General features: G+C 41.4%; 1 protein-coding gene across 2 annotated transcripts; it reads left to right on the top strand.

The window, feature by feature from the left end:
- Positions 1-150: 150 nt before the first annotated feature.
- Positions 151-27,870, top strand: RSBN1 (round spermatid basic protein 1). 2 transcript variants are annotated; one of them, XM_036452859.2, is made up of 8 exons: positions 151-946; positions 11,151-11,824; positions 19,728-19,865; positions 20,173-20,315; positions 21,265-21,432; positions 22,622-22,730; positions 23,283-23,759; positions 25,753-27,870. In XM_036452859.2, exons 1-7 carry the CDS (start codon positions 202-204, stop codon positions 23,754-23,756), a joined length of 2,451 nt encoding a protein of 816 aa, XP_036308752.1. In that variant the 5' UTR covers positions 151-201; the 3' UTR covers positions 23,757-23,759; positions 25,753-27,870. The 2 variants fall into 2 exon arrangements, with proteins under 2 accessions (XP_036308752.1, XP_036308750.1); XM_036452857.2 differs by having other exon boundaries at positions 23,283-27,870.
- The last annotated feature ends 39 nt before the right edge of the window (positions 27,871-27,909 follow it).

The raw sequence follows: 27,909 nt of genomic DNA on the forward strand, positions 1-27,909 counted from the left end.
GCGCGGCGCGGCGCGGCGCGGCGCGGGGGGCCGTACAATAGCGGAGAGGAGAGGAGAGGAGGCGGCTAGGGGCGCGCGGACTACCGCTCCCAGGAGGCTCCGCGCGGCGCGGGGGGCCGTACACTAGCGCTCGGGCGGAGAGGCCTGTGGAGAGAGGCGCGGCGGCCGCGGCGGCGGCGGCGGCGAGCGGCCGTTTCCGGCATGTTCAGCTCCGGCCCGGGCTCCGCCGAGCAGCGGAGGGCGGCGGAGGGACTCCAATGCCCAGCGGGCCGTGCGCGGGATGCGCTTGCGCGCTACGCGGACGGGGGGGCGGTCGGGCCATTTAAATGTGTGTTTGTGGGTGAAATGGCTGCGCAGGTCGGAGCGGTGCGCGTCGTACGGGCGGTGGCGGCGCCGGAGGAGCCGGACAAAGACGGCAAGGAGAAGCCCCACGCCGGGGCCTCGCCGCGGGGAGTGAAGCGGCAGCGCCGGGCGAGCAGCGGGGGGTCCCAGGAGAAGCGGGGGCGGCCGAGCCAGGACCCCGCTCTGGCCGCCTCTCACCGGCGGCGTCGTAGCCGCCAACATCCCGGGCCGCTGCCGCTGCCGCCGCCTCTGCCGCCGCCGCCGCCGCCGAATGCAGCCGCCGCGGCGCCGCCGTCCCTCCCGGGCCCCGTGGAGCCCCTGCTGCTGCCGCCGCCGCCGCCGCCCTCGCTGGCGCCCGCCGGGCCCGCCGTGGCCGCCGCGCTGCCGGCCCCCGGCACGTCGGCCCTGTTCACCTTCTCGCCGCTGACGGTGAGCGCGGCCGGGCCCCGGCACAAGGGCCACCGGGAGCGGCACCGGCACCACCACCGCCGCGGCGCGGACGGCGAGCCCGGCGCCTGCGGGCCGGCCGAGCTCAAGCACAAGGACAAGCAGGAGAACGGCGAGCGGGCCGCCGGGCTGCCGCTCCTCAAGGCCCCCAAGCGAGGTGAGCCCGGCTCCGGGTGCCCCTCTCTGCTCGTCCCTCCCTCCTCCCTCCCTCCCTCCCTCCGGGCGCAGCCATCCCGCCCCTCCGGCCGCCCCGCTCCCCGGCCCCCGGGCGGACCCCGGGCTCCGCACCCCGGGCCCCGCCTGACCTACTTGAGGCTTCGGGTTTCCAGGCCGAGCTGTCAGTGACCGGCCGCCCCCTCCCCGGTCCCCGCCCGCCCGGAGCCCGGACCGGCGTTTGTTTTCAAATCGCCAGGGTTTCCGCGCGATGCGGTCCTCGGCGTGGGATTTGTAGGTGGCGCATTAAAACACACACACAAAAACCCTGCCCTTCCAAAGTAAAAACCCTTTCTTCCCGGTCCCCTCGGTGGCTGCTTTAATGCCCACCCTCCCCTCCGCTCCACAGCCTTCCCTGGGGGGGTGTGTGGGGCTGGAAGGAGTTTGAATTCGTAGGGGCGGATCGCCCCAGATCCTGCAGGGTGAAATGGCCAACGCAGTTTACCTTCGTGCTGTTGTGTGTGTTTTTTTACAATCTGGAGGTAAAAATCAATTTTGATTTTCATGGTGGGTCTTAGTTCTCAGAAAAGGGCTGGGGAAGGCTGTCTCTCTCCTTCTTCGATCCTAGGAAGTAGGACCCAACCAGGCCCCTTACAAGTGGGCTGTGTAGTAGGAAGGAATGCATTAGAGGCGAGAATTCCGGTTGCATTTTTATTTTGTCTGGCACAACCCATTGATAATTCACTTCATTCCAATTACCCCGATGCAAAGTCAAGAATATTTGACACAGAGAATGTGGGGCTCCCTAATGAAGTGTGGGTCCGACAGGCGCAATCGGTGTCTTCCCATCTCCAAGGACCTGTAGCATTTGTTTATATTCCCGTAGAAGGAGGGGGGCTGTGTGGATTTTGATTATGACCTGAGTTTGTACTTTGTGTATGATTTTATGTCATTTGTCAGTTGCATCTTTAGAAGATTTGAAGATCCTGCGTGTTTCTCAGGCCTGGGCCTGTTAGGCTGTTGACATGTAATGAACCATCTTCGAATCTTAAGTCTTGTTGGATTCCTTCACAAACTTGGTCTTAGGCTAAAACTTAGGACTAAGACCCATCATTATTTATTTTGAATGCTCCTTCCAAAGAGCACAATTCATTGCAAATACTTGCCCGATGGTATTTGTTGAATTCAGTTAAATCTCTCTTCCTTTGGTGGTACTCCAGTCTCAATCTCAGGATTAGGATTTACGTCAGGCTGACCCGAGGGCCAGTTCCACCATCAATGTGCAATGATCTTGTTCTCTTTAGTTTTTACCTTTATTTCTCCTCTCATTTCATGGGTGTGTTTATGTTTTAACCATACAGAGCTAGAGGTAATTTTAGAGCTCACCCAACGCAGATTTATCTGGTAAAAGAGGAAAAAGCTGAGGCCCAAAGTAGTACCAAGAACAAATGTTTAAAAATTTTCAAACAAATCATTGAGCTACTAGGCCAGTGGTCGGCAAACTCATGAGTCCACAGAGCCAAATATCAACAGTAGAACGATGGACATTCCTTTGGAGAGCCACACTTTTAAACTTCTTCTAACGCCACTTCTTCCACATAGACTCGCCCAGGCCGTTGTGGTGCTTTGTGGAAGAGCCACACTCAAGGGGCCAGAGAGCCGCATGTGGCTCTCGAGCCGCGTTTGCCGGCCAGGGTGCTAGGCGTAGAACCCAGATGTCCTGAATCCCAGTACCAGCTTCTCTCCCCGCGGGAGGCTGCTCTCTCTGCCGTCCCTTCCCGCCTCTGCTTAGGAGAGGGCAGCAGCCAGGCCCAGGAAGAATTCCCGATGGCACCCTTATGGGGGCCAGTGGTCATTCCATGTAAACAATTCACAGCTGCTGCTCTGGAGATTGCTCAGGCCTCCTGTTCTCTAAAAAACAAAAGCAAACCTTTAACCCAGTGCTGTCCAACCAACAACTTCTCCGATGATGGCAATAGTCTGTGTCTGTGCTAACATGGCAGCCGTCAGTCATCTGTGGCCCTTGGAGCACGTCTTTTTTTTAATGCCTTTTTATTGATTTCAGAGAGGAAGGGGGGGGGGGAGAAACATCAATGATGCAGTCATTGATCAGCTGCCTCCTGCAGCCCCCTATTGGGGATGGAGCTCAACCTGTGGGAATCAAACCTTGACCTCCTGGTTCTTAGGTCAACTCTCAACCACTGAGCCACACTGGCCAGGCTGAGGCAAGTCTAAAAGACTTGTAATGTGGCTAGTGTGACTGAGGAACTGAATTTTAAATTTCGTTTAATTCTAATTAATTTATAATTAAGTAGTTCCTTTTGTACAGTGTAGCTTGAAGCAGTTGTAGTTTGCCAATACATAAAGAAGACAAGTGGGTTAAGATCAAGTCATTTAAACTTTTTTAAAATTTGAGATATAATTGCCCTGGTCGGGTGGCTCAGTCAGTTGGAGTATTATCCTGTATACAAAAGGTGGCAGGTTCCATTCCCTGTCAGAGCACACATGTAGGTTGCAGTTGGGAGAGAGTATGGGAGGCAACCTATCGATGTCTCTTAAACTGATGTCTCGCCGAGACCGGTTTGGCTCAATGGATAGAGCATCGGCTTGGGGACTGAAGGGACCCGGGTTCGATTCTGGTCAAGGGCATGTACTTTGGTTGCGGGCACATCCCCAGTAGGGCGTGTGCAAGAGGCAGCTGATCGATGACTCTCTCTCATCGATGTTTCTAACTCTCTATCTCTCTCCCTTCCTCTTTGTACAAAATCAATAAAATATATTAAAAACAAACAAACAAACAAAAAAAAACTGATGTCTCTCTCTCTCTCTCTTCCTCCCCTTCCTTCCACTCCCTTCCTCTCCTCCCTCACTAAAATCAATTTTAAAAAATCCCCGGGTGAAGATTAAAAAATAAATTGAGATATAACATTATAGTAGTTTCAGGTGAACACATAATATTTGATATTTGTATATATTGTGAAATGATCAGAATAAGTCTAGTTTAAATATTTTACATTTGAATGAGAATGTTATGGTGGGGAAAAGCTTCCTGGCTAAATACATTGTGGAAAAAACAAATATAGTTTCTGGATACATGACATGCACTGGCATTTTATATGTGTATATTTTCATACATACATATGAAAATAAGGAGAAACATTGATCCGTTGCCTCCCGCATGTGCCCCAACCTAGGCTGGAACCTGCATCTTGGGCATTGCCCGGACCAGGAATAGAACTGGCAACCTTTGGGTGCACAGGATGACAATCAACTGAGCTACACTCTTAGAACCCTACGTAAAGTGACCTTGTGTAATCCAGGCTCTGCCCTAGCGGGGTAGCTCCGAGGGTTAGAGCTTCCTCTGGTATGCCGAGGTTGCAGGTTCAGTCCCCGGTCAGGAACGTATACAAGGAGCAACCAGTCAATGCATAAATAAGTGGAACAACAAATCCTCTCTCTCTCCCCCTCCCTCCCTCCCTCCTTTTCTCTCTCTCCCTATTCTCTTTTCTTTCTTCTATTCTCCCCCACTTCCTCTCTCTAATAAATCAATAAGTAACCCAGGCTTTGCACGCACTTTGAAACCTTTTTTATTTTTGCTGAGCATCTTGTCACGGAGGCCTGCAGGAGGCATGCCTCTGAGCCCATCTCAGTTTAAATCTCGGTTCTGCCACTTACTGTGTGACCATGGCAGACTCCTTTAACCGCCATCAGCTTCACTTTTCCTGCCGTAGAGTAAGGCTGTGGTATTGCTTTTAGAAGGTTGTTATGTGGTTTAAATGGGGAAGCACTTAAACAGTGTCTGGCTGATATTAGAGGCACTGTTAAAACTGTCTTTTTTTTTTTTATCTTGCTTCATCCTTGAAGCAATTCTAAGATTAATAAGGAGAGTGGCTAGACCTTTGTTATTTAAAAAGCTATGACTTGGGGTTCGATTCCGGTCAAGGGTACGTACGTTGGTTGCAGACACATCCCCAGATGTTTCTCTCTCATCATGTTTCTAGCTCTCTATCCCTCTCTCTCCCTCTCTTTAAAAACTCAATAAAAATATATATATATTTTAAAAAGCTATGACTTCCTTTCTCTTATCCTCAGATAATTAGGAACTACTTTAATTGTTTTATTTTGAGGTAATTCAATAGTCACAGCATATTGCAAAAATAGTACAGACCAGTTCTTTTCTTCAATGGTTACATCTTACATAACTATTGCATATTATCAATACCAGGAAATTGACATTGTGTGTGTGTGTGTGTGTGTGTACTTCTGTGACATTTTATCACCTGTAGATTAATTCCACTACCACTGCAATCAAGATTCACAGCTATTCCAACACCATTAACACCCCCTCATGCTATCCATGTCTAGTCTTAGGCACTTCCTATGTCTCCTCACCTCCCCCGAACCCTAAAAACTATTAATCTATTCTTTGGCAACCATTTATTTAACTTTATAATTTCATGATTTTAAAAAATATATATATATTTTTTTATCGATCTCAGAGAGGGAGGGAGAGGGAGAGGAGTATCAATGATGAGGGAGAATCACTGACCTGCTGCCTCCTGCACACCCCACACTGAGATTAAGCCCACAACCCAGGCATGGGCCCTTGACTGGAATCAAACCCAGACCCTTCAGTCCTCAGGCTGATGCTCTATCCACTGAGCCAAACCGGTTAGGGCTATAATTTCATGATTTTGAGAATATTATATAATTGGAATAATAAAGTATGTCATTTTCTGAGATTTTTTTTCATTCAGCGTGGTGTTTTTGAGTTCCATTCAAATTACCGCATTTATTAGTAACTCACTCCTTTTCATTGCTGAGTAGTATTCTGTGGTTTGGATATACCACTGTTGAACTACTTAACCTCTTTAAAGACATTTGGTTTTCATTTTAGCTCTTATGAATAGAACTTCTTTGAACATTGATATTCAGGTTTATGTATGGATGTAATTTTCATTTCTCTGGGAATGCAATTGCTAGGTATTACGGTAAGAGTGTGTTTAGTTGTTTCTTTTTTTTTTTTCTGGGACAGACAGGACATTTTTTTAAATTATTATTTTATTATTATTATTATTTTTTAAGTTTCTCCTTAGTTGTTTTTTTAAAGACATTGCCAATCTATTTTCTAGACAGTCTGTTCCCTTTCACAGTCCCACCTGCAGTGCAAGAGAGATCCGCTTCCTCCACGTCCTTGCCAGTGTGTGTTATTGTCAGATTTTTACATTATCTGTTCTGATAGATGTATGGCTAGTGATATTTAACATAGTTGTGTCATTGTTTGCCGTCCATATATCCTCATTATTAAAATGTCTGTTTTTTGCCCGTTTTCTAATTGACTTGAGAATCCTTTATATATTACAGTTAATATATTCTTAATTTTTTTTTAAATATTTTAAATGTTTTTGGGGAGAACCGTGACATATGAAAGTCACATGAAGCTGATTCAGTGTCCAGAGTAGAGGTTCAGCGGAGCTCCACTCCACCGTTCAGATGGACGGTCCGCGGCACAGTGGGCACTGCAGCCGCGAGGAGAGCTGTGGGACAGATCCGAGGGCCTCAGAGCTTTTATCGGAAAAGTTTGCAGACCCCCAGGCCACTCGTCCCTGCACACCAGCCCGCAGTGCTCAGGCCCAGCTCCCGCGTAGTTCACCATGAATGCCGGGTGCTAGGCATTGGGAGTTAGCTGCTCATAAGTAGTTGAAGCAAAAGTTTAATCTGTAAGTACTAAGGTAAACTTGCTTTCTCTGTAAAATGGTACAGAAAATGATTTTTGAAGAGGTAAAGTGACATGCTTGAAATTTTCTAGTTAGAAAGTGGTAAACTGAATCTAGAAGATATTACATGTTAAGAGAGAGAAATCTTTTTTTAAATTTTATTCTTGTAAGGAACAGGCTTGAGTCTTGAGTTACCTGGGTCTTTTGAAATCTTAATTATTTTCCTCTCCCTTTTAACTGCATTCAAAGCATAGAACTGACTTCCTCCACAAAACCCGTCAAAGGAAGTGACGCTTCTTTCTAATTATTCTCGGTTAAATTTGTTATTGTAGTGACCTTTTTTAACAAAGGAAAGGGTGAGTGATTCCTGTAGCTCTCTTCTCCAATGCCATTAAGTGACAGGGTTGCTTTCATGTATTTCCAGTGAGTCAGCCTGCCTTTCTCACCGTTTTCATCTCTGCCCAGCTGTCCTAACCGCTCTCAGGGAGTGTCTCGAGGGCAGACTCCTAATTGAAATTTTCTATGATGTCAAAGAGCCGTTGGCAGGGATTTAAATCCAGAAACAGTTGATTGTCTTGGTGATGAGAGTGGGGAATTACTCGGGATTATAGAGAGAACGGAAGTAAACAGGTAATCTCATTTATCAGAGCAAAACTTCTGGCCTGTCCTTTTCCTTACTCAGAGAGAGGCAGAGAAGCCTGGAAGGCCATGGACATGTTTGTATTTTTGTATAACATAACATAACATAACATAACATAACATAACATAACATACATAATGCTATCGTTATGATCATGCAGAATTGTGTAGTGGGCACCCAGTAATATATTAGTTGAAGTAACGTTCTCTTTATTAGAGGTTCCTCCAAGCACCTCAAGTCCGTTCATTGTGATGAGGTTATTTTATTTTTTTATTTACTTTTTTTTTATGTGATGAGGTTATTTCAGTTGATCATCGATGGGAGTGCTGCAGAGAGGAGGAGGTGGAGGAGTCAGAGAGAGAACAGGATGGAATGTGTCAGAAGAGTTGGAGTTTTGGAGTCAGACAAGCAAGAGCTTGAATCTTGGTTGTCACATACTGACATGGTAACCTAATATAAATAACATATAATGTTTCAGGCTGTTTTCTTTTTATTTAAGTGTAGTTGGTCTGATTACATTCTTTCCTGGACCACAAACACTCTCCCAGAAAGGGAAAGATTTTTAGACATTGATTTTTTTTAAAAATTGAGATATAATTGACATATGACATTATGTAAGTTTAAGATGTACAACATATTTGTTTGATATAATTTATATTGCAGAGACACTGACTTTTAAATAACATTTTTAATTCATGGCAAGGCAACCTCGATATTCCCATCAAGCAGTGATGGCTAATTTAGTATAATAACCTTTAACAACTTCGTATGTGTGTGCCATTCTCAATTAGTCACCACCATAATAACTTAAAATTAATATTGTTTATTCATGGAAATTCATTAGCTAGTGTGATACAAGTTGTCTCAAATTTCTCTATAATCAAAGGTCAGCTTTCTCTATCTCAGCCTTAGCTTTAGATAAAAATCAAAATTTGAAAAACAGGATTAGTGAATTGATTGATTGAACGTCACATTTTAAACTTTTATGTTGAAATATGAGATTAAAACCAATTTAGGGCTTTTTTGTTTCCTTATGTGGTGGTTGTTTTGAGAAGGACCATGCTGAATTAATTGAATGGTTCTCATATAATGAGTTTTGGAATAAAACCCACAGAGACTGCCATGTTAGGAATGCCGTTGGTAATTTGATAGTAATATAGAAGACGTGTTACAATCAAGGCACCTCTTTGGTGTTAACTTCACTGTTGGATCTAGGTCACAATTCACCTTCTGCATACCAATACATCCTCTGAAGCTTAAAATACCAGGATCTGTTCAGAGATTTTTTTTTTTCTGTGAAATTGCTAAACATTTACAATGGGTAATTAGATAATTTTTAAAAATTGGTTTAACCTTTATATTTAATGGTATTAACATTTAATTGTTTGGGAGAATTGCCTAAATTACTGATTGGATATATAGGGAAAGTATTTATATTTATTTGGTAGGAAATATAAAAACCGTTACTAGGTGTTTTAATTGTTTTAATTAACTCTCAAAGACTTAGTTGTGTGTAGAATAAAAGATTACTTTTTCTGCCCAGGACATTGTAGCTCAGTGGTCAGAATGTCTGCCTGGGCACTGAGGGTTCGATTCCCCAGTCACGGGCACGCATCGATTGTAGGTTCATCCAGGGCCCCAGATGGGGCGTATGCGGGGAGGAAACCAATCAACGTGCCTCTCCCACTTTGATCTTTTCCTTTCTCTCTTCCTCCTTTCCTTCCTTCCACTCTCTCAAAAAATCAGTGGAAAAAATACCCTCAGGTGAGGATAAATGACCCTCCTTTGCTCTCCCCCAAAAAAGGAGTGCTTTTTCTCTGGCCAGTAAGACAGACATGCCTATTTTGCTAAATGATCTCAGTTTATGATAATTACAAGTGATGTTTGCAATTGGTTTTCTTTTTGTTGTTTAAATGCAAGTATTAAATAAAATGAAAATCATTTGGTATCTATCACATTAAAGTCTTTGATTTGCACTTAAACATTTTTTTTGAAGATTTTATAACCTGTGTATCTGGTTATTAGAATGATTTTGTACAGACTCCCGCAACTATCATATATTTACATATTTTATACCAAGGAAATCTTTTACTGTAAAATTTATTGAGCTTGTTCTTCCCACATATAGTGATAGGATTAGTGGGAGTAACTATCTCAACACTGTCAGAAATACTGTAGTTGGCTGGATAAATTCTATATAGGACATACCACACTGTGCTTGAAGGTTGGTCAGGACAATACCTGATATTTCATCCTAAAGAATTCTTTTTTTTCTTTTTTAATATATTTTATTGATTTTGTACAGAGGAAGGGAGAGGGATAGAGAGTTAGAAACATCGATTAGAGAGAGTCATAAATCAGCTGCCTCTTGCACACCCCCTACTGGGGATATGCCCGCAACCAAGGTACATGCCCTTGACTGGAATCGAACCCCGGACCCTTCAGTCCCCAAGCCGACCCTCTATCCATTGATCCAAACTGGTTTTGGAAAAAAAATACATTTTTTAATTATGAAAATAATACATGTTTTTGTAGAAAGTTGGAAAATAAATGTAAGTAAAAGAGAAGAAAGCTAGACTTTTATAATCCTACAGCCTAGATAACTACCATTAACACCTCTCCAGTTATTTTTCTGTGTTGTATGTATACAAAATACCTAGAGGTAAGTCAGACTTTTTCCTCTCTTTGGGTACTTGGCTTCTCCCTGGAATATTTTTCTCTCAAAAACATGCTTATCACCTCTTATTACTTAGGACTTAGTCTAAATGTTACCTCCCAAGGAGGGCTTCCCCAGCATCTAGCACAGCGGTTCTCAGCCTCCCTAATGCCGCAGCCCTTTAACCCAGCTCCTCCGGTGGTGGTGACCCCCAGCCATAAAGTTATTGTCGCTGCTGCTTCATCACTGTACTTGTGCTACCGTTATGAATCATAATGTAAATATCTGTTTTCCGATGGTCTTAGGGGACCCTGCTAGCGGTGGCTGGGTAGTATTTTATCGTATGTAAGTACCAGAGTTTAATCAGCATCTTATTATTAGATAATTAGGGATTTCCTAAATAACCTATAATAATCAAAGTATAATGTGCTAATTAGACTGGACATCCTTCCAGACGAAGCCGGGCTGTGCGGGGAGGCTGGTCCCGGGTCCCAGAGGGCAGCCGGCGCGGGCAGCGGGGGAGGAGGCCTGCTCTTGCACAGATTTCATGCACCGGCCTCTAGTGCTCTCTGATGTCTTTATGTGTCCAGTCATTTTCTTAGGTGATTTTTGCTTGGGAGTGGGATTTCTGGGTCTGAGAATTAGAAATATTTTCAAGGCTTTGGCACATAATAATTTTGGAGAGTGCCAAATTGCCCTTCATCAAAGTTGTACTAGTTGATACTTCCAGCAACCGCACATGAGAGTGCAAAAAATAAAAAAAAGTCTTTGCCAATTTTGTAGGCAAAATGGTGTCTTACAGCTCAATTTGTCTTTGTTTGATTCACCTATATGTATCATAGTAATGTGTAGACTGATAGCAAAATATGATGAGCTCCAATGTAGATTTTCCAGTAGTTACCATACTGCATAGCATTTGTGAAATCAGTAACTTCTCTATTTCCTTTTGTTTTTTGATTGCAGGTCATATTATATGCTGACCTTTGCATTATCTACTCTTTAGCATAATCTTCAAACCAGAATATTATTGTATTTTAAGATTTTTGTCTCATTTTATAAACATGTATGCATAATAATGACAAATTATTACATAGAAACTGAGAATAGGTTACTTAATTTGCTATAAAGTACCTTAAGAAGTTTGTATGTTGACACTAGACCTAGCAACTGACTTCTTTTTAATTATTGTGGCCAGAAACACCGGATGAAAACGGGAAAACCCAGAGAGCGGATGATTTTGTGTTGAAGAAAATAAAGAAGAAAAAGAAAAAGAAACACCGAGAAGACATGCGAGGAAGACGCCTTAAAATGTACAACAAGGAGGTCCAAACTGTGTGCGCCGGCCTGACGCGCATCAGCAAGGAGGCCCTTGCCCAGGGCCAGGCCAGCAGCACCCCGGGCGTGAGCACGGAGGCCTGCGGGTACCTGAAGGACGAGCAGCTGTGCCGGCTGAACGTGGGCATGCAGGAGTACCGGGTGCCCCAGGGCGTGCAGACTCCCTTCGCCACCCACCAGGAGCATTCGATCCGGAGAAGTTTCTTAAACACAGGTACTAAGTTCAGCAACTTTATCCACGAGGAGCACCAGTCCAACGGCGGTGCCCTCATCCTGCACGCTTACATGGACGAACTCTCATTTTTGTCTCCCGTGGAGATGGAGAGGTTTTCTGAGGAGTTTCTTGCTTTGACATTCAGTGAAAATGAGAAAAACGCTGCTTACTATGCTTTAGCGATAGTGCATGGGGCGGCTGCTTATCTCCCGGACTTCTTGGACTATTTTGCTTTTAATTTCCCCAACACTCCAGTGAAAATGGAAATTCTGGGCAAGAAAGATATCGAAACCACCACCATTTCCAATTTCCACACTCAGGTAAGGCCACCTCATTGTTCAATTACTTAGTAAGTACAGTTACCGTACCCGCTAACCCTCCCTTTGTTGTTAGCTCATACCAGCACACTTTGAATAAAAAAAACTCATGGTGGTAACTGGTTCAAATCGTTTATTTCTCATTGAGAAATCTTGATTACTGAAGTTCTTTGGGGTGTGGCATATGACTTGCTTGGTCTAAGAAATGCTTTACACATGATTACACGTCTTTGTGGAAAACCAGCTTGAGAACAAATCCATTCTCTCTCGGATTAGGTAGTGTTAGCATAGCTGGTGTGACTTAGAACCGGTAGGCTCAGGGTAACTCAGTAAACTTAATCTTTTGGGCCATAATGAAACATCTGAGGGCATTGACCTGCTTATTTGCCAGGTTCTTGCTTTTCTTTCAGTAACTTGTTGGCAGTCTGTTCCAGAAGCAGCTCCTCCATGTGACGGGGAAGTGGCCCTGGGAGACGGCCGTAGCCGTTCCTTCTGCCTGGCCCCGCGGTGGGGGCAGCTGGGCTGAAGTCAGCAGGGAAACTGTCCTTCTAACCAGTGCTTTTAAACGAAATGCTTTTTTCAATGAAGTTATGTTAGGGCACAAACTGAAGTTGATAATACGTTCTAGATTTTTTCTTGCTTGCTTTTCTCATAAGGATTGTGAACATGGATGGTCAGCTATAAGTTTGTGTTACAGATACAAATTCTACAGAAGTTTCACAGAGAACATTACTCTCTTAGAGAGCTATAATAATATAACCTGTTTTTTTCAGGTTATCTGATCATTGGCTGCCATTCTTTCCTTAGGAGTTTTTTTATGTAGGTAGACTCTTGCATCATAAGACTCTCGGCTGTCTGCATTACAGTGGTTTCAAGCCACTTGGATGTGAAATCTCCTCTAGTTGAATCTTGTAATGATTCTGACCATCCTTGCCTCTAAGGAGGGGAGTATCCAGTTTAGATCTCTGAGCTTCAGAATTTCTCTAATTGGAGTTCTCTCTGCAGTAGAGAGAGCAGGAGCAGCCAATGTGGAGAGGCCGCAAGATGGGGCTGCCACGATGTTGGAACGCCATGTGCAGTAAAGGGCTTCGCCTGGGAATTTGGCCTTGTTACCACCATCAGGTACCGCAGCGCTGACTTTGTAGTAGATTTTGTTTTTCTTTTTCCTTTTTTTTTTTTTTTAAAGGAGGATAGCCCCTTGAAAATTAAGGAATCCTATTTTTATCAATATTGCAGAAGGGACTGAAAATAGTTCTCCTAATGTAGTCCAGAGTCCCCATAAGTCCCTATTTACAAAGATCTTGCTGAGCGCAGAATCAATATGCTCTTGCACTTTTTTTGTTTAGAAAGCTGCAGCAAATTTTCTCTTCTGATTGATAGACCAGCAAGCATATCCGAGAAGCCGGAAACTTGGAGGGGGTGGGAGTCTTGGTTTTGTGATGATGACTTTCTAACTTTAATATTAGTTAGTCTTAGTGGATCAAGATGCTTAGAGCTGATAATCTCTAAAATATTCCCTGCTGATTTTTGTCTTCCAATTGATTTTTTCCAATGGAGCTGAAATTCCAATGACTGTACCAACAACTTACCTTGAGATTTACTTTCATATTTACAAAATAACCACTTTCTAAGAACATATCAGATTATTTAAAAATTTGATGTCACTAATTACTTTAACCACATAAGAATATTGAGGACTATTGAGTAAGTGTCATGCTCTGGTGATCCTTGGTGAGGGAACTTCATTTTATTTATGAATATTGAGTCATTGAGGAGAAGGATGAGGTGGTGTGGAAGTTGGTGTAATAGATTTACGGTAGTGGAATCATTGGCAGATGTTGGGATGGAAGCTAGCACAGTAATTGAGATTTATTTAGCACTTTGTGATTTATAGCAATGCTTTCACATTCATATCTGAATATTTTAAACACAACCCATGTGGTAGGTAAACAGTTTTACCTCTGTTTTCCATCAGAGAAACTGAGGGTTAGGGGTGTTTATTGTTATCCAAGGTTATGTAGCTAGTAAGTAGAAGTCAGGGAGCAGACTGCAGACTTAGGCCCCTTGAACAATATGTGCGTCATTTACCATTCTCCTTCCTTCAGCCACTGGAGAAGAGACTAGTGCTTTCATTTGTCTAACACTAGTCTGTGAAATGAAATATCTGTTTCACATAGTGTTCAGAGGCCATTCTAATATTTTTTAACAAATACCTTTAGATTGTTGGGAATTAAGTGAATACCTTAGGTATTTTGGACTTCTATGTTTTGTGAAGTTTTATCAAGTTCTGTTGAGCCAAAAATAAAGTGAAGTAAATTGTTTATTACCTTAGAGATACAATTACTAGAGATTATAATTTAAATATGTAGCCATAATAATTATTCATGAGTATATTTCAAGACACTTTGCTCAGCAAGTATTTATTGAGAACCTATCATGTACTGCACATTCTGTTCTTAAAAGGACTAACTGATGAGCTCAGTTTAGTGGAGAAGATGAATAAGCCAGCGGTTATAACGCAGTCTGACAAGTGAGAGCAGACACAGAGCTATGCACTGGGAAAACAGGTGTGAGAGAGGAGCTCAGTGTGTGGTGTTACCTAACTCAGGCTCGAGGTGATTAGAAAAGGCATTTTAAAGCACTTAATAGTGCTTGAGTGGAGCCTTGAAAGATTAGTACTTAGCTTAATAAGCGCATTAAAAGAATACTTCCTATGCAGACACTTAGATATTAAAGAATGTAGCACTTTCAGGAAGCTGCGAATAGTTTAATGTAGCAAGAATACATGCTGACTTAAGGGGTGGTGAGAGTTGAGACCAGAGAGATAGACAAAACCAAGATTGTGAAGAGCTTTACATGTGCTTAAAAAATTAGTATTATTTTCTTAGGGTAATGGTGAATCATTGGTGAATTCTAAGAGGGGCACGCTATCAAGTTATGTGTGCAAAGATTACACAGTAGGGTGGAGAATGAGACTGAAAGCAAGAAGATTGGTTAGGTTCCTGTGGTATCAGACAAATGACTCATGTCCAAACTGATATTGACACCAGAGAGGAAGAAATGAAATTTGAGCACTCATTAGAAGAAGGGATTTTTTGCACTTGGTGAGGGGGAAGTATAGAGTCTTAAGATGTGATTTTGACAATGGGCTGAAGGTGGTGCTGGCACAAAGTCAGTACAGGGTTGAAAGCTGTTTTGGGGTGGAAGGTATTGATGAGTTCTGTTTGAGGTGTTTTGTGTTGGAGGTACCTGTAAAGACTATGGTTAGACATGTCTACGAGATAGTTAAATATATGGATCTATGATTGGGAGACATGTCTAGGCTGGAGATGCAGAAGTTAAATCCATTAGCCTATAGGTGATCAGGGACAGCATTAGAATGGAAGAGATAAAGTGCAGAATGGAATCTTGTGATGCACCCACATGTGGTACGGGAAGAGATAAAGACAAAGAGGTAGAAGGAAGTTCAGATGACAAGTTTTCTAGCTTTTATGAATGATGGAGTGATTAAGTATCATATCCATACAAGGAATGAAGTAAGATAAGGTTGGGAAAATGTTAGGTTGCTCAATTGGGAATTAAATTGGAAACATTATCAAGACCAGCGCTTTGCAAGCCATAGCCATCTTAATATTTTAAGTTATGCTTTTTTTAAAGAAGCTTGCTATTTAAACTGTGCTTAATATATGAATTTGGCATCAACAGAGAGCTTGCTGGAAATGCAGACTTTCATTTAACCAGGTCTTCTGAATCAAAACCTACATTTTAACAAGATAACCCAGGTAGTTGACACACACACTAGAGTTTGAGAAACACTACTGTAAAACTCACCTCCACTAGCCAGGAAGTAAAATATAATTTGTTTGGGACTGAGAGGACTGGGCACCATTATCTTTGAGGGTGTGACAGTCAATTAGCATATTCCCTCCTTATTGGCTGTGGGCACCACCATCTTTAAGGGGGGAAAGTCAATTAGCATATTCTCTCTTTATTGGCTGTGGGCGACACCATCTTTGCAACAGTGAGAGGATCAATTAGCATATTCCCTCTTTATTAGATAGGATTATCATTATTTTACTTTAGATATTATGTCATGCAATTATCGTCATTAGAAAAACATTTTTAATGGTTTTAGACCTTGAGGTGTTCTGCAATAAGTATGCAATATTTGGCTCCCCTCCTTATAAAAACCCTATGGCCTCTGATAAACTGATTAGCATTTCGGATATTCTAGTCATCTCTTGGACTAACAGGATTTTAGAGTAGGTGGGGATCACTTCCAGGCCTTTGTTTTTTAGGTGAGGAGGATCCCATTTTGTCTGTGACCTTCCCCAAGGTTAAAAGAGGCCATTTTTCCAAGCAAGCTCCCGGATGCTACTGATGTTGCTGGTCCCCAAACCAGCAGGGCTGTAGGTCTTAAATTTTCTCATAAATCACCAACAAGTAACAAGAACACTGAAAATATAATGAAGTTAGAAGGGGAGCTGTTTTAGACATCACCGTTTGAGACTATTGGAGCCGTGTACAGTGAAGAAAGTTTGTGTATGAATATGCTAGGGGGAGGGGGTTAGTTTAAAAAGCGTTATCTGCTGTAATGGCATTATTTTCTCTTTACCTGGCAAATGTGTATTTTTAAGTTCTGCTTAAAAAAAAGTATTTCTGTAAAATTTATATAATATTGAAGTCTTATTGAGAGTCATAGCTCTTTAACTTTATTTAGAAATTCTTATAAAATGTTGCTTTTATTACTATAACGTCGTAATGTTTACTGTTCCTGAGAAAATGAACAAATGTTACTCATTTATTATGTGTTGTGGCAGGGCCCAAAATGAGCTTATAGGTGCCATGTTTGATTAACTGACATTGTATTGAATTGGGGGTACTAACTAAGAATAGAAGAGTGCTTTGTAGCTTGATGGTAACTGAGAAGCTCTTAAGGAACTATACATCAGTGCGTTATATAAGAGGAAAAAGTATTTAAGAAGTTTTATAAAGTAAAACAGCATAAAAATGGTATGTTTGGTTTTTCCTGGCATTCTAAGTATAGCTCATACTCCTTTGGCTCATACCACGTTTTCACTAATGTTTTAAATCGGGATACCTTTTAGTCACCGGCCACAAAGTTAGGAAGATTGCTGGGCAGCCTTTTCCTCCGTTTTTTAAACAATCAGCTTGAATAGGTTTCTTCATGAAACATGAATTCTGTTGAATAATTATTCTCCCCAACCTCTACACACAGGGTTTTCCACAGAGTGTATTTCTAGTTTAGTGTTAAGTTTTGTTTTTAATAATTTACTTTTTAGAGCAATTTTAGGTTCATAGCAAAATTGAGACGAAGGCACAGGCCTTTACCAAATACTATGTAGCTATTATAAGTATATTAAATTTTTTTAATGCATGCAAAGCTCGTTACTATTTTCTTCGAGCTATTTTCTTCCCTGGTATCTCAGTCCTCCCCTCCCCATTTCGCCTTCAGTTTGACTCAAGGCTAACTTTTCCCTGCTTGGCGTTATGTTCCATGTTCCCATGGCAACTTTAGTCTTTCTCTGTTCTTTGGTCTCTACTTGCCTTCTTCCAATCTCTAACTTGTTTCTTCCTTGATGGTGTCCAGTGCATACACTTTGGGAGGTGGTAGAACTCGGCTTGTTCTTTGCTTTTGAGTGCTGTTTTCAGGCCAAAACTTCTCAAACTTGCCAAATCCTAAGAATAATCTGGGGTTGTTAGTTTCACATACATATTAGAATCTCAGGTTCTTCTCTTGGAAATTCTGATACTCTTAATTGTTTTATTTTGGGACTGCTCTAGAGCAGGAGATAGTAATTCAGATGTTATTATGCAGCGCCTCCTTCAGTGCAGAGTATACCGGACACAAGTTGCAGGCTAACCCACTATACATCACAGACAGTGGCCAGGACAAAATAAGTTTCTTAAATAATAAGTCCAGAGGTGTTCCATGAGGCCACCCAGGATTCTGCTTTCTTCCTGCCATTCCCTTTGGTGTTGCCATATGCATGGTCGAACCTGGCCCTCCAGAGAGAGGAAGTGGAGAGCAGGTTGCTTACTTATTAAGACATGTTCTGGAAATTGCATATGTAACTTAGCTAACATTTCATTGGCCAGAACCTAGTCACAGGCCAAGGAGCCTTGCTCAGCTGTGTGCCCAGGAAGTCCTGTTACTGAAACCCAGAATGGTAGGTAAGAACGGTGGATCAGAAACTAGGGGGTAATTCATAATTTCCTTGTTTGGCATCAGGGCCACATAGGTGGTACCTGTTGACTTTCTGGCAATAAATGCCATCCATCTTCTAAGCTTTGCTGTTAATTATTTAAGTGTAGCACAAACATTAGCATTTAAACATTAATACTCATGTGACACACTCTAATCAGCTTTACTACTACCACTACTTATTTTTTAAAACCAGAGTTTAATAGCTGATTACTTCATTTCTAGTCTCAGCAAATATAAATATAACAATTTCCCCATTTCACGTTTACTTTCTCTTTTTAAATAGGAAAGGATACTTTATGTCACATATTATCTTAGGTATTTGCATTTTAAGCTGTCTTCAAGTTCAGTGCAGTTGAATTAAATGATATTTAAATTAGGAAAACGTGGAGTACTGTGATCTAAAAATATTAATGTAGATTAAAAATGTGTTGAGTTGCATAATCTCAAAGCTAGCAAACCGAGTAAATGGAAAATTGCTGTAGGCAGGGTGCCTCAGGGTTGGTGTTAGGTTACATGGACTTTAAGTTGTAATAGTCTTTAGAGCTTTCTCTCAGAAGATGCTGTCATCATGTATAGTTTGAAAGTCTTTTTAGGTAGAGAAACTTCTGGTAATTGGGAATGGGGGAGACTGATATTTCCAGAACTGGTATTGAAAATTCACTCCGCTTCAATCATTTTAGGGTGCTGGCTGAGACAGGTCAGACCAGTGCTTAGAAAAGGTGTTTTCCTCCCCTCCCTTCCTTATTCCTACATCCCATGAGCATTCTCTCTCCCAGGCTGCCGCCTCTGGCTTTTCATAGCATGATGATCATACCAACGAACAGAAGGTAACTCTGCAAATATCCGCAAGGTAATTGTGGCCTGGGCTGTTGCTGTGTGAAGATCACCCAAGGTGATCTTGGGGGAAAGATTTATAAGGAATTAAAAAAATAAACCTTTGCTATTTGAGAACAAGATCTAAGACCTTTTTTCTGTGTGTAAGGGTATGCATCCTCTGCCAGGGGTTTGACTGGCAGAGTACTGGCAGTGATGTTAAATTGTCTATGAAAAAAAAATAGTGGGTTGATTCTGAAAATGCTGCTAAATAACTAATAGTAAAGAATTGTATAAGAAATAGTAGATGGTCATTTATGCTTTCTATTAAGGCGAAATAGGTGACATTTAAAGAGGATATTCCAAGTAGGGCAGATTCAAGAGAAAAATCATTGCAGGTAGAAAGAACTTTGCGTAAGCTGGATTGAGAAAAAAGACGAGAAGGTGGAGGACCTTCTGTGGAAGTGATGGAAGATCGGGCTGTTCCGTCAGCCTGCTCTTGGGCCTGTGTGAGCGCTCTCCAGGTAGACAGTACAGAATGATTACAGAGGGTTAATCTGACCGTGGCCTGCCCTGCCACTTCCATTGTCTGTTTACTGGTTTCCCTAAATAAAGGCCACTTTGAAGTGTTTACAGAGTTTCAAATTATTATTCTCAGAGAAGTTTAAGTACATCGTGATGTCTTCAATACTTCCGTGAGATGTGTGTGGGTGCTTTTCTGGAACTGTTGACTTTGTCCAAGGTACTGACCTTTGAGTTCTTAGTGTGTAGAAGACATAGCAACATTGGAAACAGTGTCCTGTTCTAGCTCTTCACACAGATTATAGAGACCTTCAGTTCTTCTTCCCCTTTGGTTTGTCCCAGGCCAACAGGACGTACTGCCGTGGCACATACCGAGCAGGTCCCATGCGGCAGATAAGTCTTGTTGGAGCAGTCGATGAAGAAGTTGGTGATTATTTCCCAGAGTTCCTTGATATGTTAGAAGAGTCACCATTTCTGAAAGTGAGTGTTGATTCATATCATTAAAGTTCGAATCATTATGTAAGTGGATACTTTTCATTTAAAAGTATTAAGCTAATCTTGTCTGTTAAAATAAAATTTTACCCAGTATTTTGAATAGAAATGTTTACAAAATGATTGCTATAAAATATTTAACTTCAGTATTCTTTTGTATATAGAAATTACTATCTAACACATTTATTTCTTCATATAAATACACAAAGTAAAGCTTCTTAGAGTTTTCTTTTAGGTGGGGGGTTACCTGAAGACTATTAAAAAACGTTTTATGTGACTAATGCATTGATTCTAGATGACTTTGCCCTGGGGTACGCTGTCCAGCCTCCGGCTCCAGTGTCGGTCCCAGAGCGACGATGGGCCCATCATGTGGGTGAGGCCAGGGGAGCAGATGATCCCCACAGCAGACATGCCAAAGTCACCCTTCAAACGACGACGGTAAGCAAAAGCACTTTTTTTAATTGATAGCTTATAAAAATGATTGAGACTTGAGCACAGTTTGAACATCATCTGTCTAGATTATTGGAAGAGCTAGCTTAAGTAAATCTCATGCTCAGTCCCTTCATCTGGTCCACTCATTGCACAGTCATCAGACTGAGGCATCCTCTGTTTGCTTGTTTGTTTTTTGTTTGTTCCTTTGTTAATCCTCACCCTACTATTTGGGATGTAAATTTTCCTCCATGACTTCTACTAACATTCTTAACTGTTGATCTGATTGGACAAGTATGCGCCATTTTAATTTGCTTTTCTTTGAGTGGTTTGTACGTATTTTGTGATTTCCTTTTACTTTCCTTTACCCATATTTCTATTGGGGTGTATTCACTTGTAAGTTTTCCCTATACATTATGACTATTAACTTTTTTATGTTGTAAGTTTCTCTTTTAGTTTCAGATTTCTTTTATGTTTCAGCCCCTCCTCCCCTAGGAAATTTTTGTTTAGTATATATTGTCAAGTCTATATCTTTTCCTCCGAGGTTTCTCTCATAATGGCAAGCTTGCAAGGCCTGCTCTCATTCAGTGTTATAAAATATTCACCTAGGATGTGAGAGTTACAGGTATTTTGAGAGTCAAAAATGACTCAGAGTAAAGCAACATGTAGCCTTGAACTTTGAATTTTATTTCCTGTTACTAGACAACTAAATTTTATGTATTCAAACAGTACATTTGAGCCCAAGACATAGTTTCTATGCTATTATGGCATACCAAGAGAGAAAAGTAATCACATTAAACATTACAGTAGAGTGTGCTTGTTAAATGCTAATGATAAAAGTCATTGAAGCCTCTCAGCCCGCCTCTTATTTGAAATTTGGTATCTTAGTCGACCTTTTTTGCCTAATTACTATTAATACTTTGTCCTTCCCTTTCCTTCACAACCAAATCAACTGCAGATCAATGAATGAGATAAAAAATCTCCAGTACCTACCTCGGACCAGCGAACCCCGCGAGGTCCTCTTTGAAGACAGGACGAGAGCCCATGCCGATCACGTGGGCCAGGGGTTTGACTGGCAGAGCACCGCCGCTGTTGGTGTCCTGAAAGCTGTGCAGTTCGGCGAATGGTAAGGCCACGGAACTCCGCTGCAAAGCTGGTTTGTGTTGTCTAAGAAATGCAGACTCAGTTTAAAAGGCTGGGACCATTTTTTTTAATCGAGGTGAAACACATATAAAATTAAAGGTAAAATCTGCACCATTTCTAAGCGTACAGTTCAGTAGTGGTAGGTATATGGACATCGTTGGGAAAGAGAGCTCCAGAACTCTTCCATCTGGCAGAACTGAAACTCTATACCCACCAGCAATAGCTCCCTTTCCCCTCTCCCAGCTCCTGCTAACCATCGTTCTACTTCCTGTCTCTGTGGATGTGACTACTTTAAACGTCTCACATCAGTGGGAGCATACAGTAGCTGTCTTTTGTGACTAGTTTCTTTAGTATAATATCCTCAGAGATCATCCATATTGAACCAGGTGTCAATTTCCTTCCTTTTAAAGGATGAATAATATCCCATTATATGTATAGGCCACATGTTCACCATTCATCCATAGGTAGATACTTGGGTTGCCTCTTCTGTTTGGCTGCTCTGAACAAATATCCTTTGTCTCTGCTCTCAGTCTTTTGCGTATACCTAGAGGTGGAATTGCTGCATCATGTGATAATTCTATTTTTAATTTTTGTAGAAACCAACATACTGTGTTCATAATGGTTGCCCCCTTTTACAATTATTTGGGGCACAGTTTTAACAAAGCTTAGAAAATAGAATTCAACTCCAATTTAAAAACTTTTTTTACTTTGTTCATATTTATGTCAGGGCCTTGAATAATATTATAGAGTTTTATCTGAGTTTTATCTTTAAAATTAAAGATTATTCAGATTCCCCCTCCCCCCTTTAATACTTTGAAAACTGGAAGGTGTGATATTTGTGTAGTTGATGATGTTACAGGGTGGCATTGAGATGGTGGGTCACGTGGTAAAAGGATTACAAATGCAACCAGGTTAGACTAAAACTCCGCTTCTAGTCACTGTTGTTTTAGTTTAATAATAACTAATCTAATTTTCCTGTTTTAAAAATAGCCTTTTTAGTGTTTTAGTGTTTTTGTTCAAGTTGATTAAAGGGGCACATGTATATTTGTCCTGGGGAGCTGTCTGTCTATTTCTGTGCTGATGGCAGTCTTTCCCGGAACAGCAGCCCTGAAATCTGTCCTTGTTTCCATTGTGAGATGGTTGTTCCTAAAACCTCACTGTGTTGATCTTAGGAGTGACCAGCCTCGCATAACCAAAGATGTGATTTGTTTCCATGCTGAGGATTTCACTGATGTTGTACAGAGACTGCAGTTAGACCTTCACGAACCTCCAGTTTCCCAGGTAACAACTCCTGCCTTTTCATTACCCTTTGAGGGAGCTGTCGGAGAGAAGTGTCTTCACCCATTTTATTTTGCATTCTCTCTCACAGTGAGATCCATGGGGAGTGACTTTTATTACTGCTTAAGGCTGTGTGTGGAGGGTGCCAAAAACCATTGAAACAGCTTCCCAAACAGAAGGTTTGAGAATCACTGTAACTTGGGATGCCAGTTCTGGCCCTTCGCAGGCTCAGCTGCCAACCCCATGGCACCGGGGCCTCACTGCAGAAGGGAGAAGGACTGAAGGCGCGAATAAATGTCGCCCTACTGTGTGGCAGAGCACTGATTTTCAGCTGCACTTTGAAATACGAATTTAAATGCTTCCCTAGGCCCATGCTGCCTTTGACCTGCCCTTTGTTGCTAGAGAGGCAGTAACATATGAGGAAGAATGTTGGTCAGGCGTTATAAGAAATGTAAAAAAGCTGTGTATTGCTTAGCTTTCATTTGGCCCCTCTTTTTCCTGTGCTAATAATATTTTATTCGACTGAATTATTATGCACTTTTCCCCTCTCTTCAGTGTGTGCAGTGGGTGGATGAAGCCAAACTAAACCAAATGAGGCGGGAAGGCATTCGCTACGCCAGGATTCAGCTGTGCGACAATGACATCTACTTCATCCCCAGAAATGTCATCCATCAGTTCAAAACGGTGTCGGCGGTGTGCAGCCTGGCCTGGCACATTCGGCTTAAGCAGTACCACCCCGCCGTGGAAGCCACGCAGAACACAGAGAGCGGTGCCGGCATGGACCGCGATGTGACTGGAAAGCGAGAATTCGAAGTTGACTCCCAGTGCGTGAGGATAAAAACTGAACCCGAAGACACGTGTGCAGAGATGCAGCTTTTCACAACCGCTTCGTCTTCTGTCCCCCCGGCATCAGAACTGAGCCTGCAGCCAGCCCAGATGGCGCAGCCCGTCCCGGTGTTCAAGGCGGAGAGTAGACTGGACTCCGAGCAGCCACACAAGCTACAGGAACATCCAAGCACTCCTGTGTGATATGTACATATTCAAACACATTTTTTAACTTTTTTAAATTTTGATGTGAAGTTATAGTTTTATAACTGGCTTAAGTTAAGTTTTATTGGAGAAATCTTGCCTATAATTCTATAAAAAGAGAAATGACATTCCACAAATGTCAAGCATATCTTTTTTACACAGATTATGCAAAGTTAAGAGTTGTATCTTATCCCGTTAGTACAGTACGTAATAGTGGGTCTGCTGCTACTTTCCGTTTCAAGGTGTGAGGTAATAATTCAATCTCTTCTTCAAATCAAAAGAACTCTCTGGAATAACAGATTCTTTTTTGGTAAATTATTCACTTCCCTTAATTTTGTCTTGTCTCTTGCCATGGTTCTGTTTTTATGGTAGAAGATCAGATTTGTGGTTTAGTACTCCGTCTTTATGGCACAAATTCAATTTCTACAGTAGAACCGGCACAGGTTGCAGGAAAGAGTTCTTGCATCTTGTTCAGAAGCAAGTGAGTTACTCAGTTCCAACCATACAGAACAGGCGTAGTTCTGAGGGAAATTCGGTGGCTCTCTGGTTTACCAGGAGAGAAAGCACAGCACTTTCTGATCCAAACGGTCTTCTTTGTGTCTGTTATTTAAAGCCCAGTGGATATTTCAATTAAAAATATCTAAAGATGTAGAGTCCTTGGTCATTCGTTACCCATGGCTCACATACACGGTAACTGTGGAAAATACTTCGGGTCAAAGAGCTAACGTGGACTTGATACTCTACTGTTCTGCTTCTTGGCATCCTCACATTTTGTGTGGATCCTTTTGCTTCCTAAACTGATCATGAGTATCAAATGGAGGGAATGAGAGCAGTCTTCCTGATGAGGCTGCCATATTCTGTGCAGGAAAATTAGGAAAAACTCTTTCTGTCTCCGGCACCAACCTCTTCATGATAAAGACCTACTGTTGAGACACTTCAATTCGGTTTTAACAGTGAATACCAGAGCTTATTTGCTATGACTGTGTGTCCACTTTCCAATAAAGAATATGGCACCAGACTTCATCCTAGAGTTCCGGGTAGCCCAGTGCTTAGTGCCTGAGTGTTTAAATTTTCATTTTTTACACAGGCACAGTTCGTATAGCTGGGGTAGTCTTTCTGTTGTTTTAGAATGTTAATGTGATGCACATTTTACTTTCTCGTAATTAACAATACTATAGGCCTTCTGTTAATCAAAGGAAGAGTACTCCCCACACCGAAGACCAGATTCTTACATCTACCTGGTTATAGTGCAATTTGGAGATTTTTTTTCCTGGAGGGTGAGATTTGGAATATTTACATTAACATAGGCAAAAAAGATGCTGCTTTATTGTGTCTGTCACCACGAAAACATAGCTGCATCTTTTGAAATATCAAATATGAATTTTCTCTAAAATATTCTGAAATAGGTTAAATCTTATATAAATATTACTTTGTGCAATATTGTTGTGTAGTTAAATGCATATTAGCAGAGTATAGAGGTCACTGTGTAAACAGATAGAAAAGTAACCATCAGCAAATACTGCAGTGATTAGTTAGAATCTGTATTATTCCTTATATATATGTATATGTATGTATTCTCTGTTAAAAAGGATAAAGACAAATAGAGAAACATTTCAATGTAAACCATTTATGAATTGGAAGTGATGTTGGTTTTCGTTATCTCTGTAAATAAGGTAATTAGAATGGTATGAAAAGTAATGTGATTATTGCAGGGGTGTTTTTAAATCTTGGGTATAAATTCTAGTTTATCAAGACTAGTTTTTAAGGGACCTGCCTTCAAGGGTGTTTTTTTGTTACTCGGGGGTGGGGTTAATCACAAAGTATGTGGGTTTGGGTTCTTTCTTGCTTTTGTTTTTCTGTCCAGAAGAATTTCCTAGAGCTTTACGAGGCTGTGCAAAATAAAATTCTTCTCAGGCAACGTCGGTTTTTTAAAATAATCATGAAGAACAAGGTTGCTAAAGCAGAAACTTTTTATTTTCCTTCCTTGTCTTCCAAGATCTGACTTCCCCATCTCCCACTTGCCATCCAGCAGATGCCACCTGTCATCTAAGCTGGTCATTGCTAATAAACAAGGAGTCTGTCTCCTGACAGCCAGCACTGTGTTTAATCACTCAGGAACCAGCGGATCTGCAAAGACCTCCAATCAAAAGCAAATCCCCACTTCCTTTAACACATTCTACCCTCGCCTCCAATATAAACACATGAAAGGAGTATACAAGTGTTTAAAATCATGTACTAATAAACTCATTGTATGTTAGAATTGTAATAGGATGGAGAGAGAAACATTTAGCTAGTGATGTATCTGGAAACTGAATGTCCTATGTGAGTGAGTATTAGATTTTAATAGCATGCTTTCAAGACTGAGCAATATAAAAGCCCAAGTTTTGAGTTTCTTACTGCTTTCAAAGCTGTATACTACTTTAGTGATACCAATGATTGCAACTTTTCTAAATCATTAAATTATTTGGTTTGGTGGAGTGAGGCATGGAGCAAACTGGCGTCTTCTGATTTGTAAAGTATTGATGGCAGTGACGTTGTAACTGAGATTTAAGCTGATCTTCCTTTTTGGTATCTTATCCGTTGTGCCAGCGCTTTGAGATTACTTGCAGAATGTGGCTATACGTTTTAGTATTTTGTGGACCAGTGGCCGCCAGCCTTTCAGACCTCACAGACCACCAGTGGCCCGCAGACCACTGCTGTGGAGCACGTGTTTTTCAATGTGCTCATGGGAAGGACCCAGCGTGTGAGTATTGCTAACGTCTTACCTAGAACGATCGTATGGTATTCATGAATAAGGATAAAAGTCTTCCCCCTGCCCCAGGAGTCATTCTATAATTATACCAACATATGGTAGGAGTAGGATTAGGATTCAAAGAAGTATTCCAAAGTCATAAAGCAATAATACTGAAAACCTACATGAGTTTCCCCTTCAACATTTTATCTCTTTAAGAAGGAATTCCTAGGCTTGCTTGTGCGTTTATTAATTTGCTTATTCAGCACTTAACGGTTTGTTTCATTGGTATTCGTTATTTTTAAAGACTTTTGAGAGGTGCCCTTTCCCCTCAGAGAGGGTTGGAATATCAGATGATTAATATTACAAGCTCTTGTGGTAGGAAAAAAGAGCTTACGTAATGCGATTCTTTAACCGTTAGGAAAAGATGTCTCTAAGAGGCATAAAGTTCACACGTGCTTACTGCCTTCCCCTCTATACATATTGTCTCGAATGAAAGCTAATTTAGGAACAAGACTCCAAAATTCAAGAAAACCCTTAGTGAATATATTCTTGATCATTAATATTAGCCCATAATATATTTTCATCTGTATTTGCCATTAAAAATTGGTGTTTACGCCTTCAGGATAATTGACTTTGTGTCTTTCTAATCTGTTTTGTCATTGCTACAGGTTTTTTAAAAAAGAACCTTTCGCTAGTACTTCTGCTAAGTTTTATTTAAAACGACAGGCTGTAGCTGTGCTTAGTGGTCATGCAGGGAGTAGAGGAAGGGTACCGGAGGGGTTCTGCTTTAGCACATGAGGAATCATCCCCGTGCTAAAGCTCGTTGCTTTAAAAGCAAGTATCTCCGTAAATATTATGGCCTTCCATTCTCTTCATACATTTTTTAGGATCCACTTGTGCATGTAACTGAGACCACTGTCTCTCAATATAGCACTTTTCAATTCTCACTAAAGAAATACTTATGTACTACTTCTATCACATGTTGTAAATTTTCATGTAATGGTGTTTTTTTGTGACTAAACTCCATTTTGATTGGCAGCTAAGACTTTTTTCTTCTTCTTTTCCTGTGGCTTTAATTTATCTAAGGTCTTTGCATATAGATGAAATGTATAATTTGCCTGGCGGACTATTTGCGTTGTGTGGCCTTAGTTTGTTTATTGACATTAACAAGTGTTTTAAAATGGTTTTTAATGAATAGTCTTAAATCGAAATTTGTGTGAATAATCTTTTAGCACAGTGCTTTTTTTGTAGCTGTCTAAGTGTGTTAACTTGTTAAGCTATTTCTTTGTAAAATAGGACAATGGAATGCATAGAGGTTTTTGTTTCCCCCCCCCCCCTGTAAAGTATTTTTTTAATAAACAAAGTCTGATTTGTCCTTTACTGGTGTTTCATGATGAAATGAATAGCATGTGTGAATTC

This window comes from Pipistrellus kuhlii, unplaced genomic scaffold, assembly GCF_014108245.1.
Source record: "Pipistrellus kuhlii isolate mPipKuh1 unplaced genomic scaffold, mPipKuh1.p scaffold_m20_p_24, whole genome shotgun sequence".
NCBI classification, from domain to species: Eukaryota; Metazoa; Chordata; class Mammalia; order Chiroptera; family Vespertilionidae; genus Pipistrellus; species Pipistrellus kuhlii.

Excerpts from the sequence above, each read along its gene's own strand:
- RSBN1 (XM_036452857.2), top strand. The coding sequence starts at position 202 with ATGTTCAGCTCCGGCCCGGGCTCCGCCGAGCAGCGGAGGGCGGCGGAG. Across the intron at positions 947-11,150 it reads CCTCAAGGCCCCCAAGCGAG|AAACACCGGATGAAAACGGG; the intron begins GTGAGCCCGGCT and ends TATTGTGGCCAG. Across the intron at positions 22,731-23,282 it reads ACGAACCTCCAGTTTCCCAG|TGTGTGCAGTGGGTGGATGA; the intron begins GTAACAACTCCT and ends CCCTCTCTTCAG.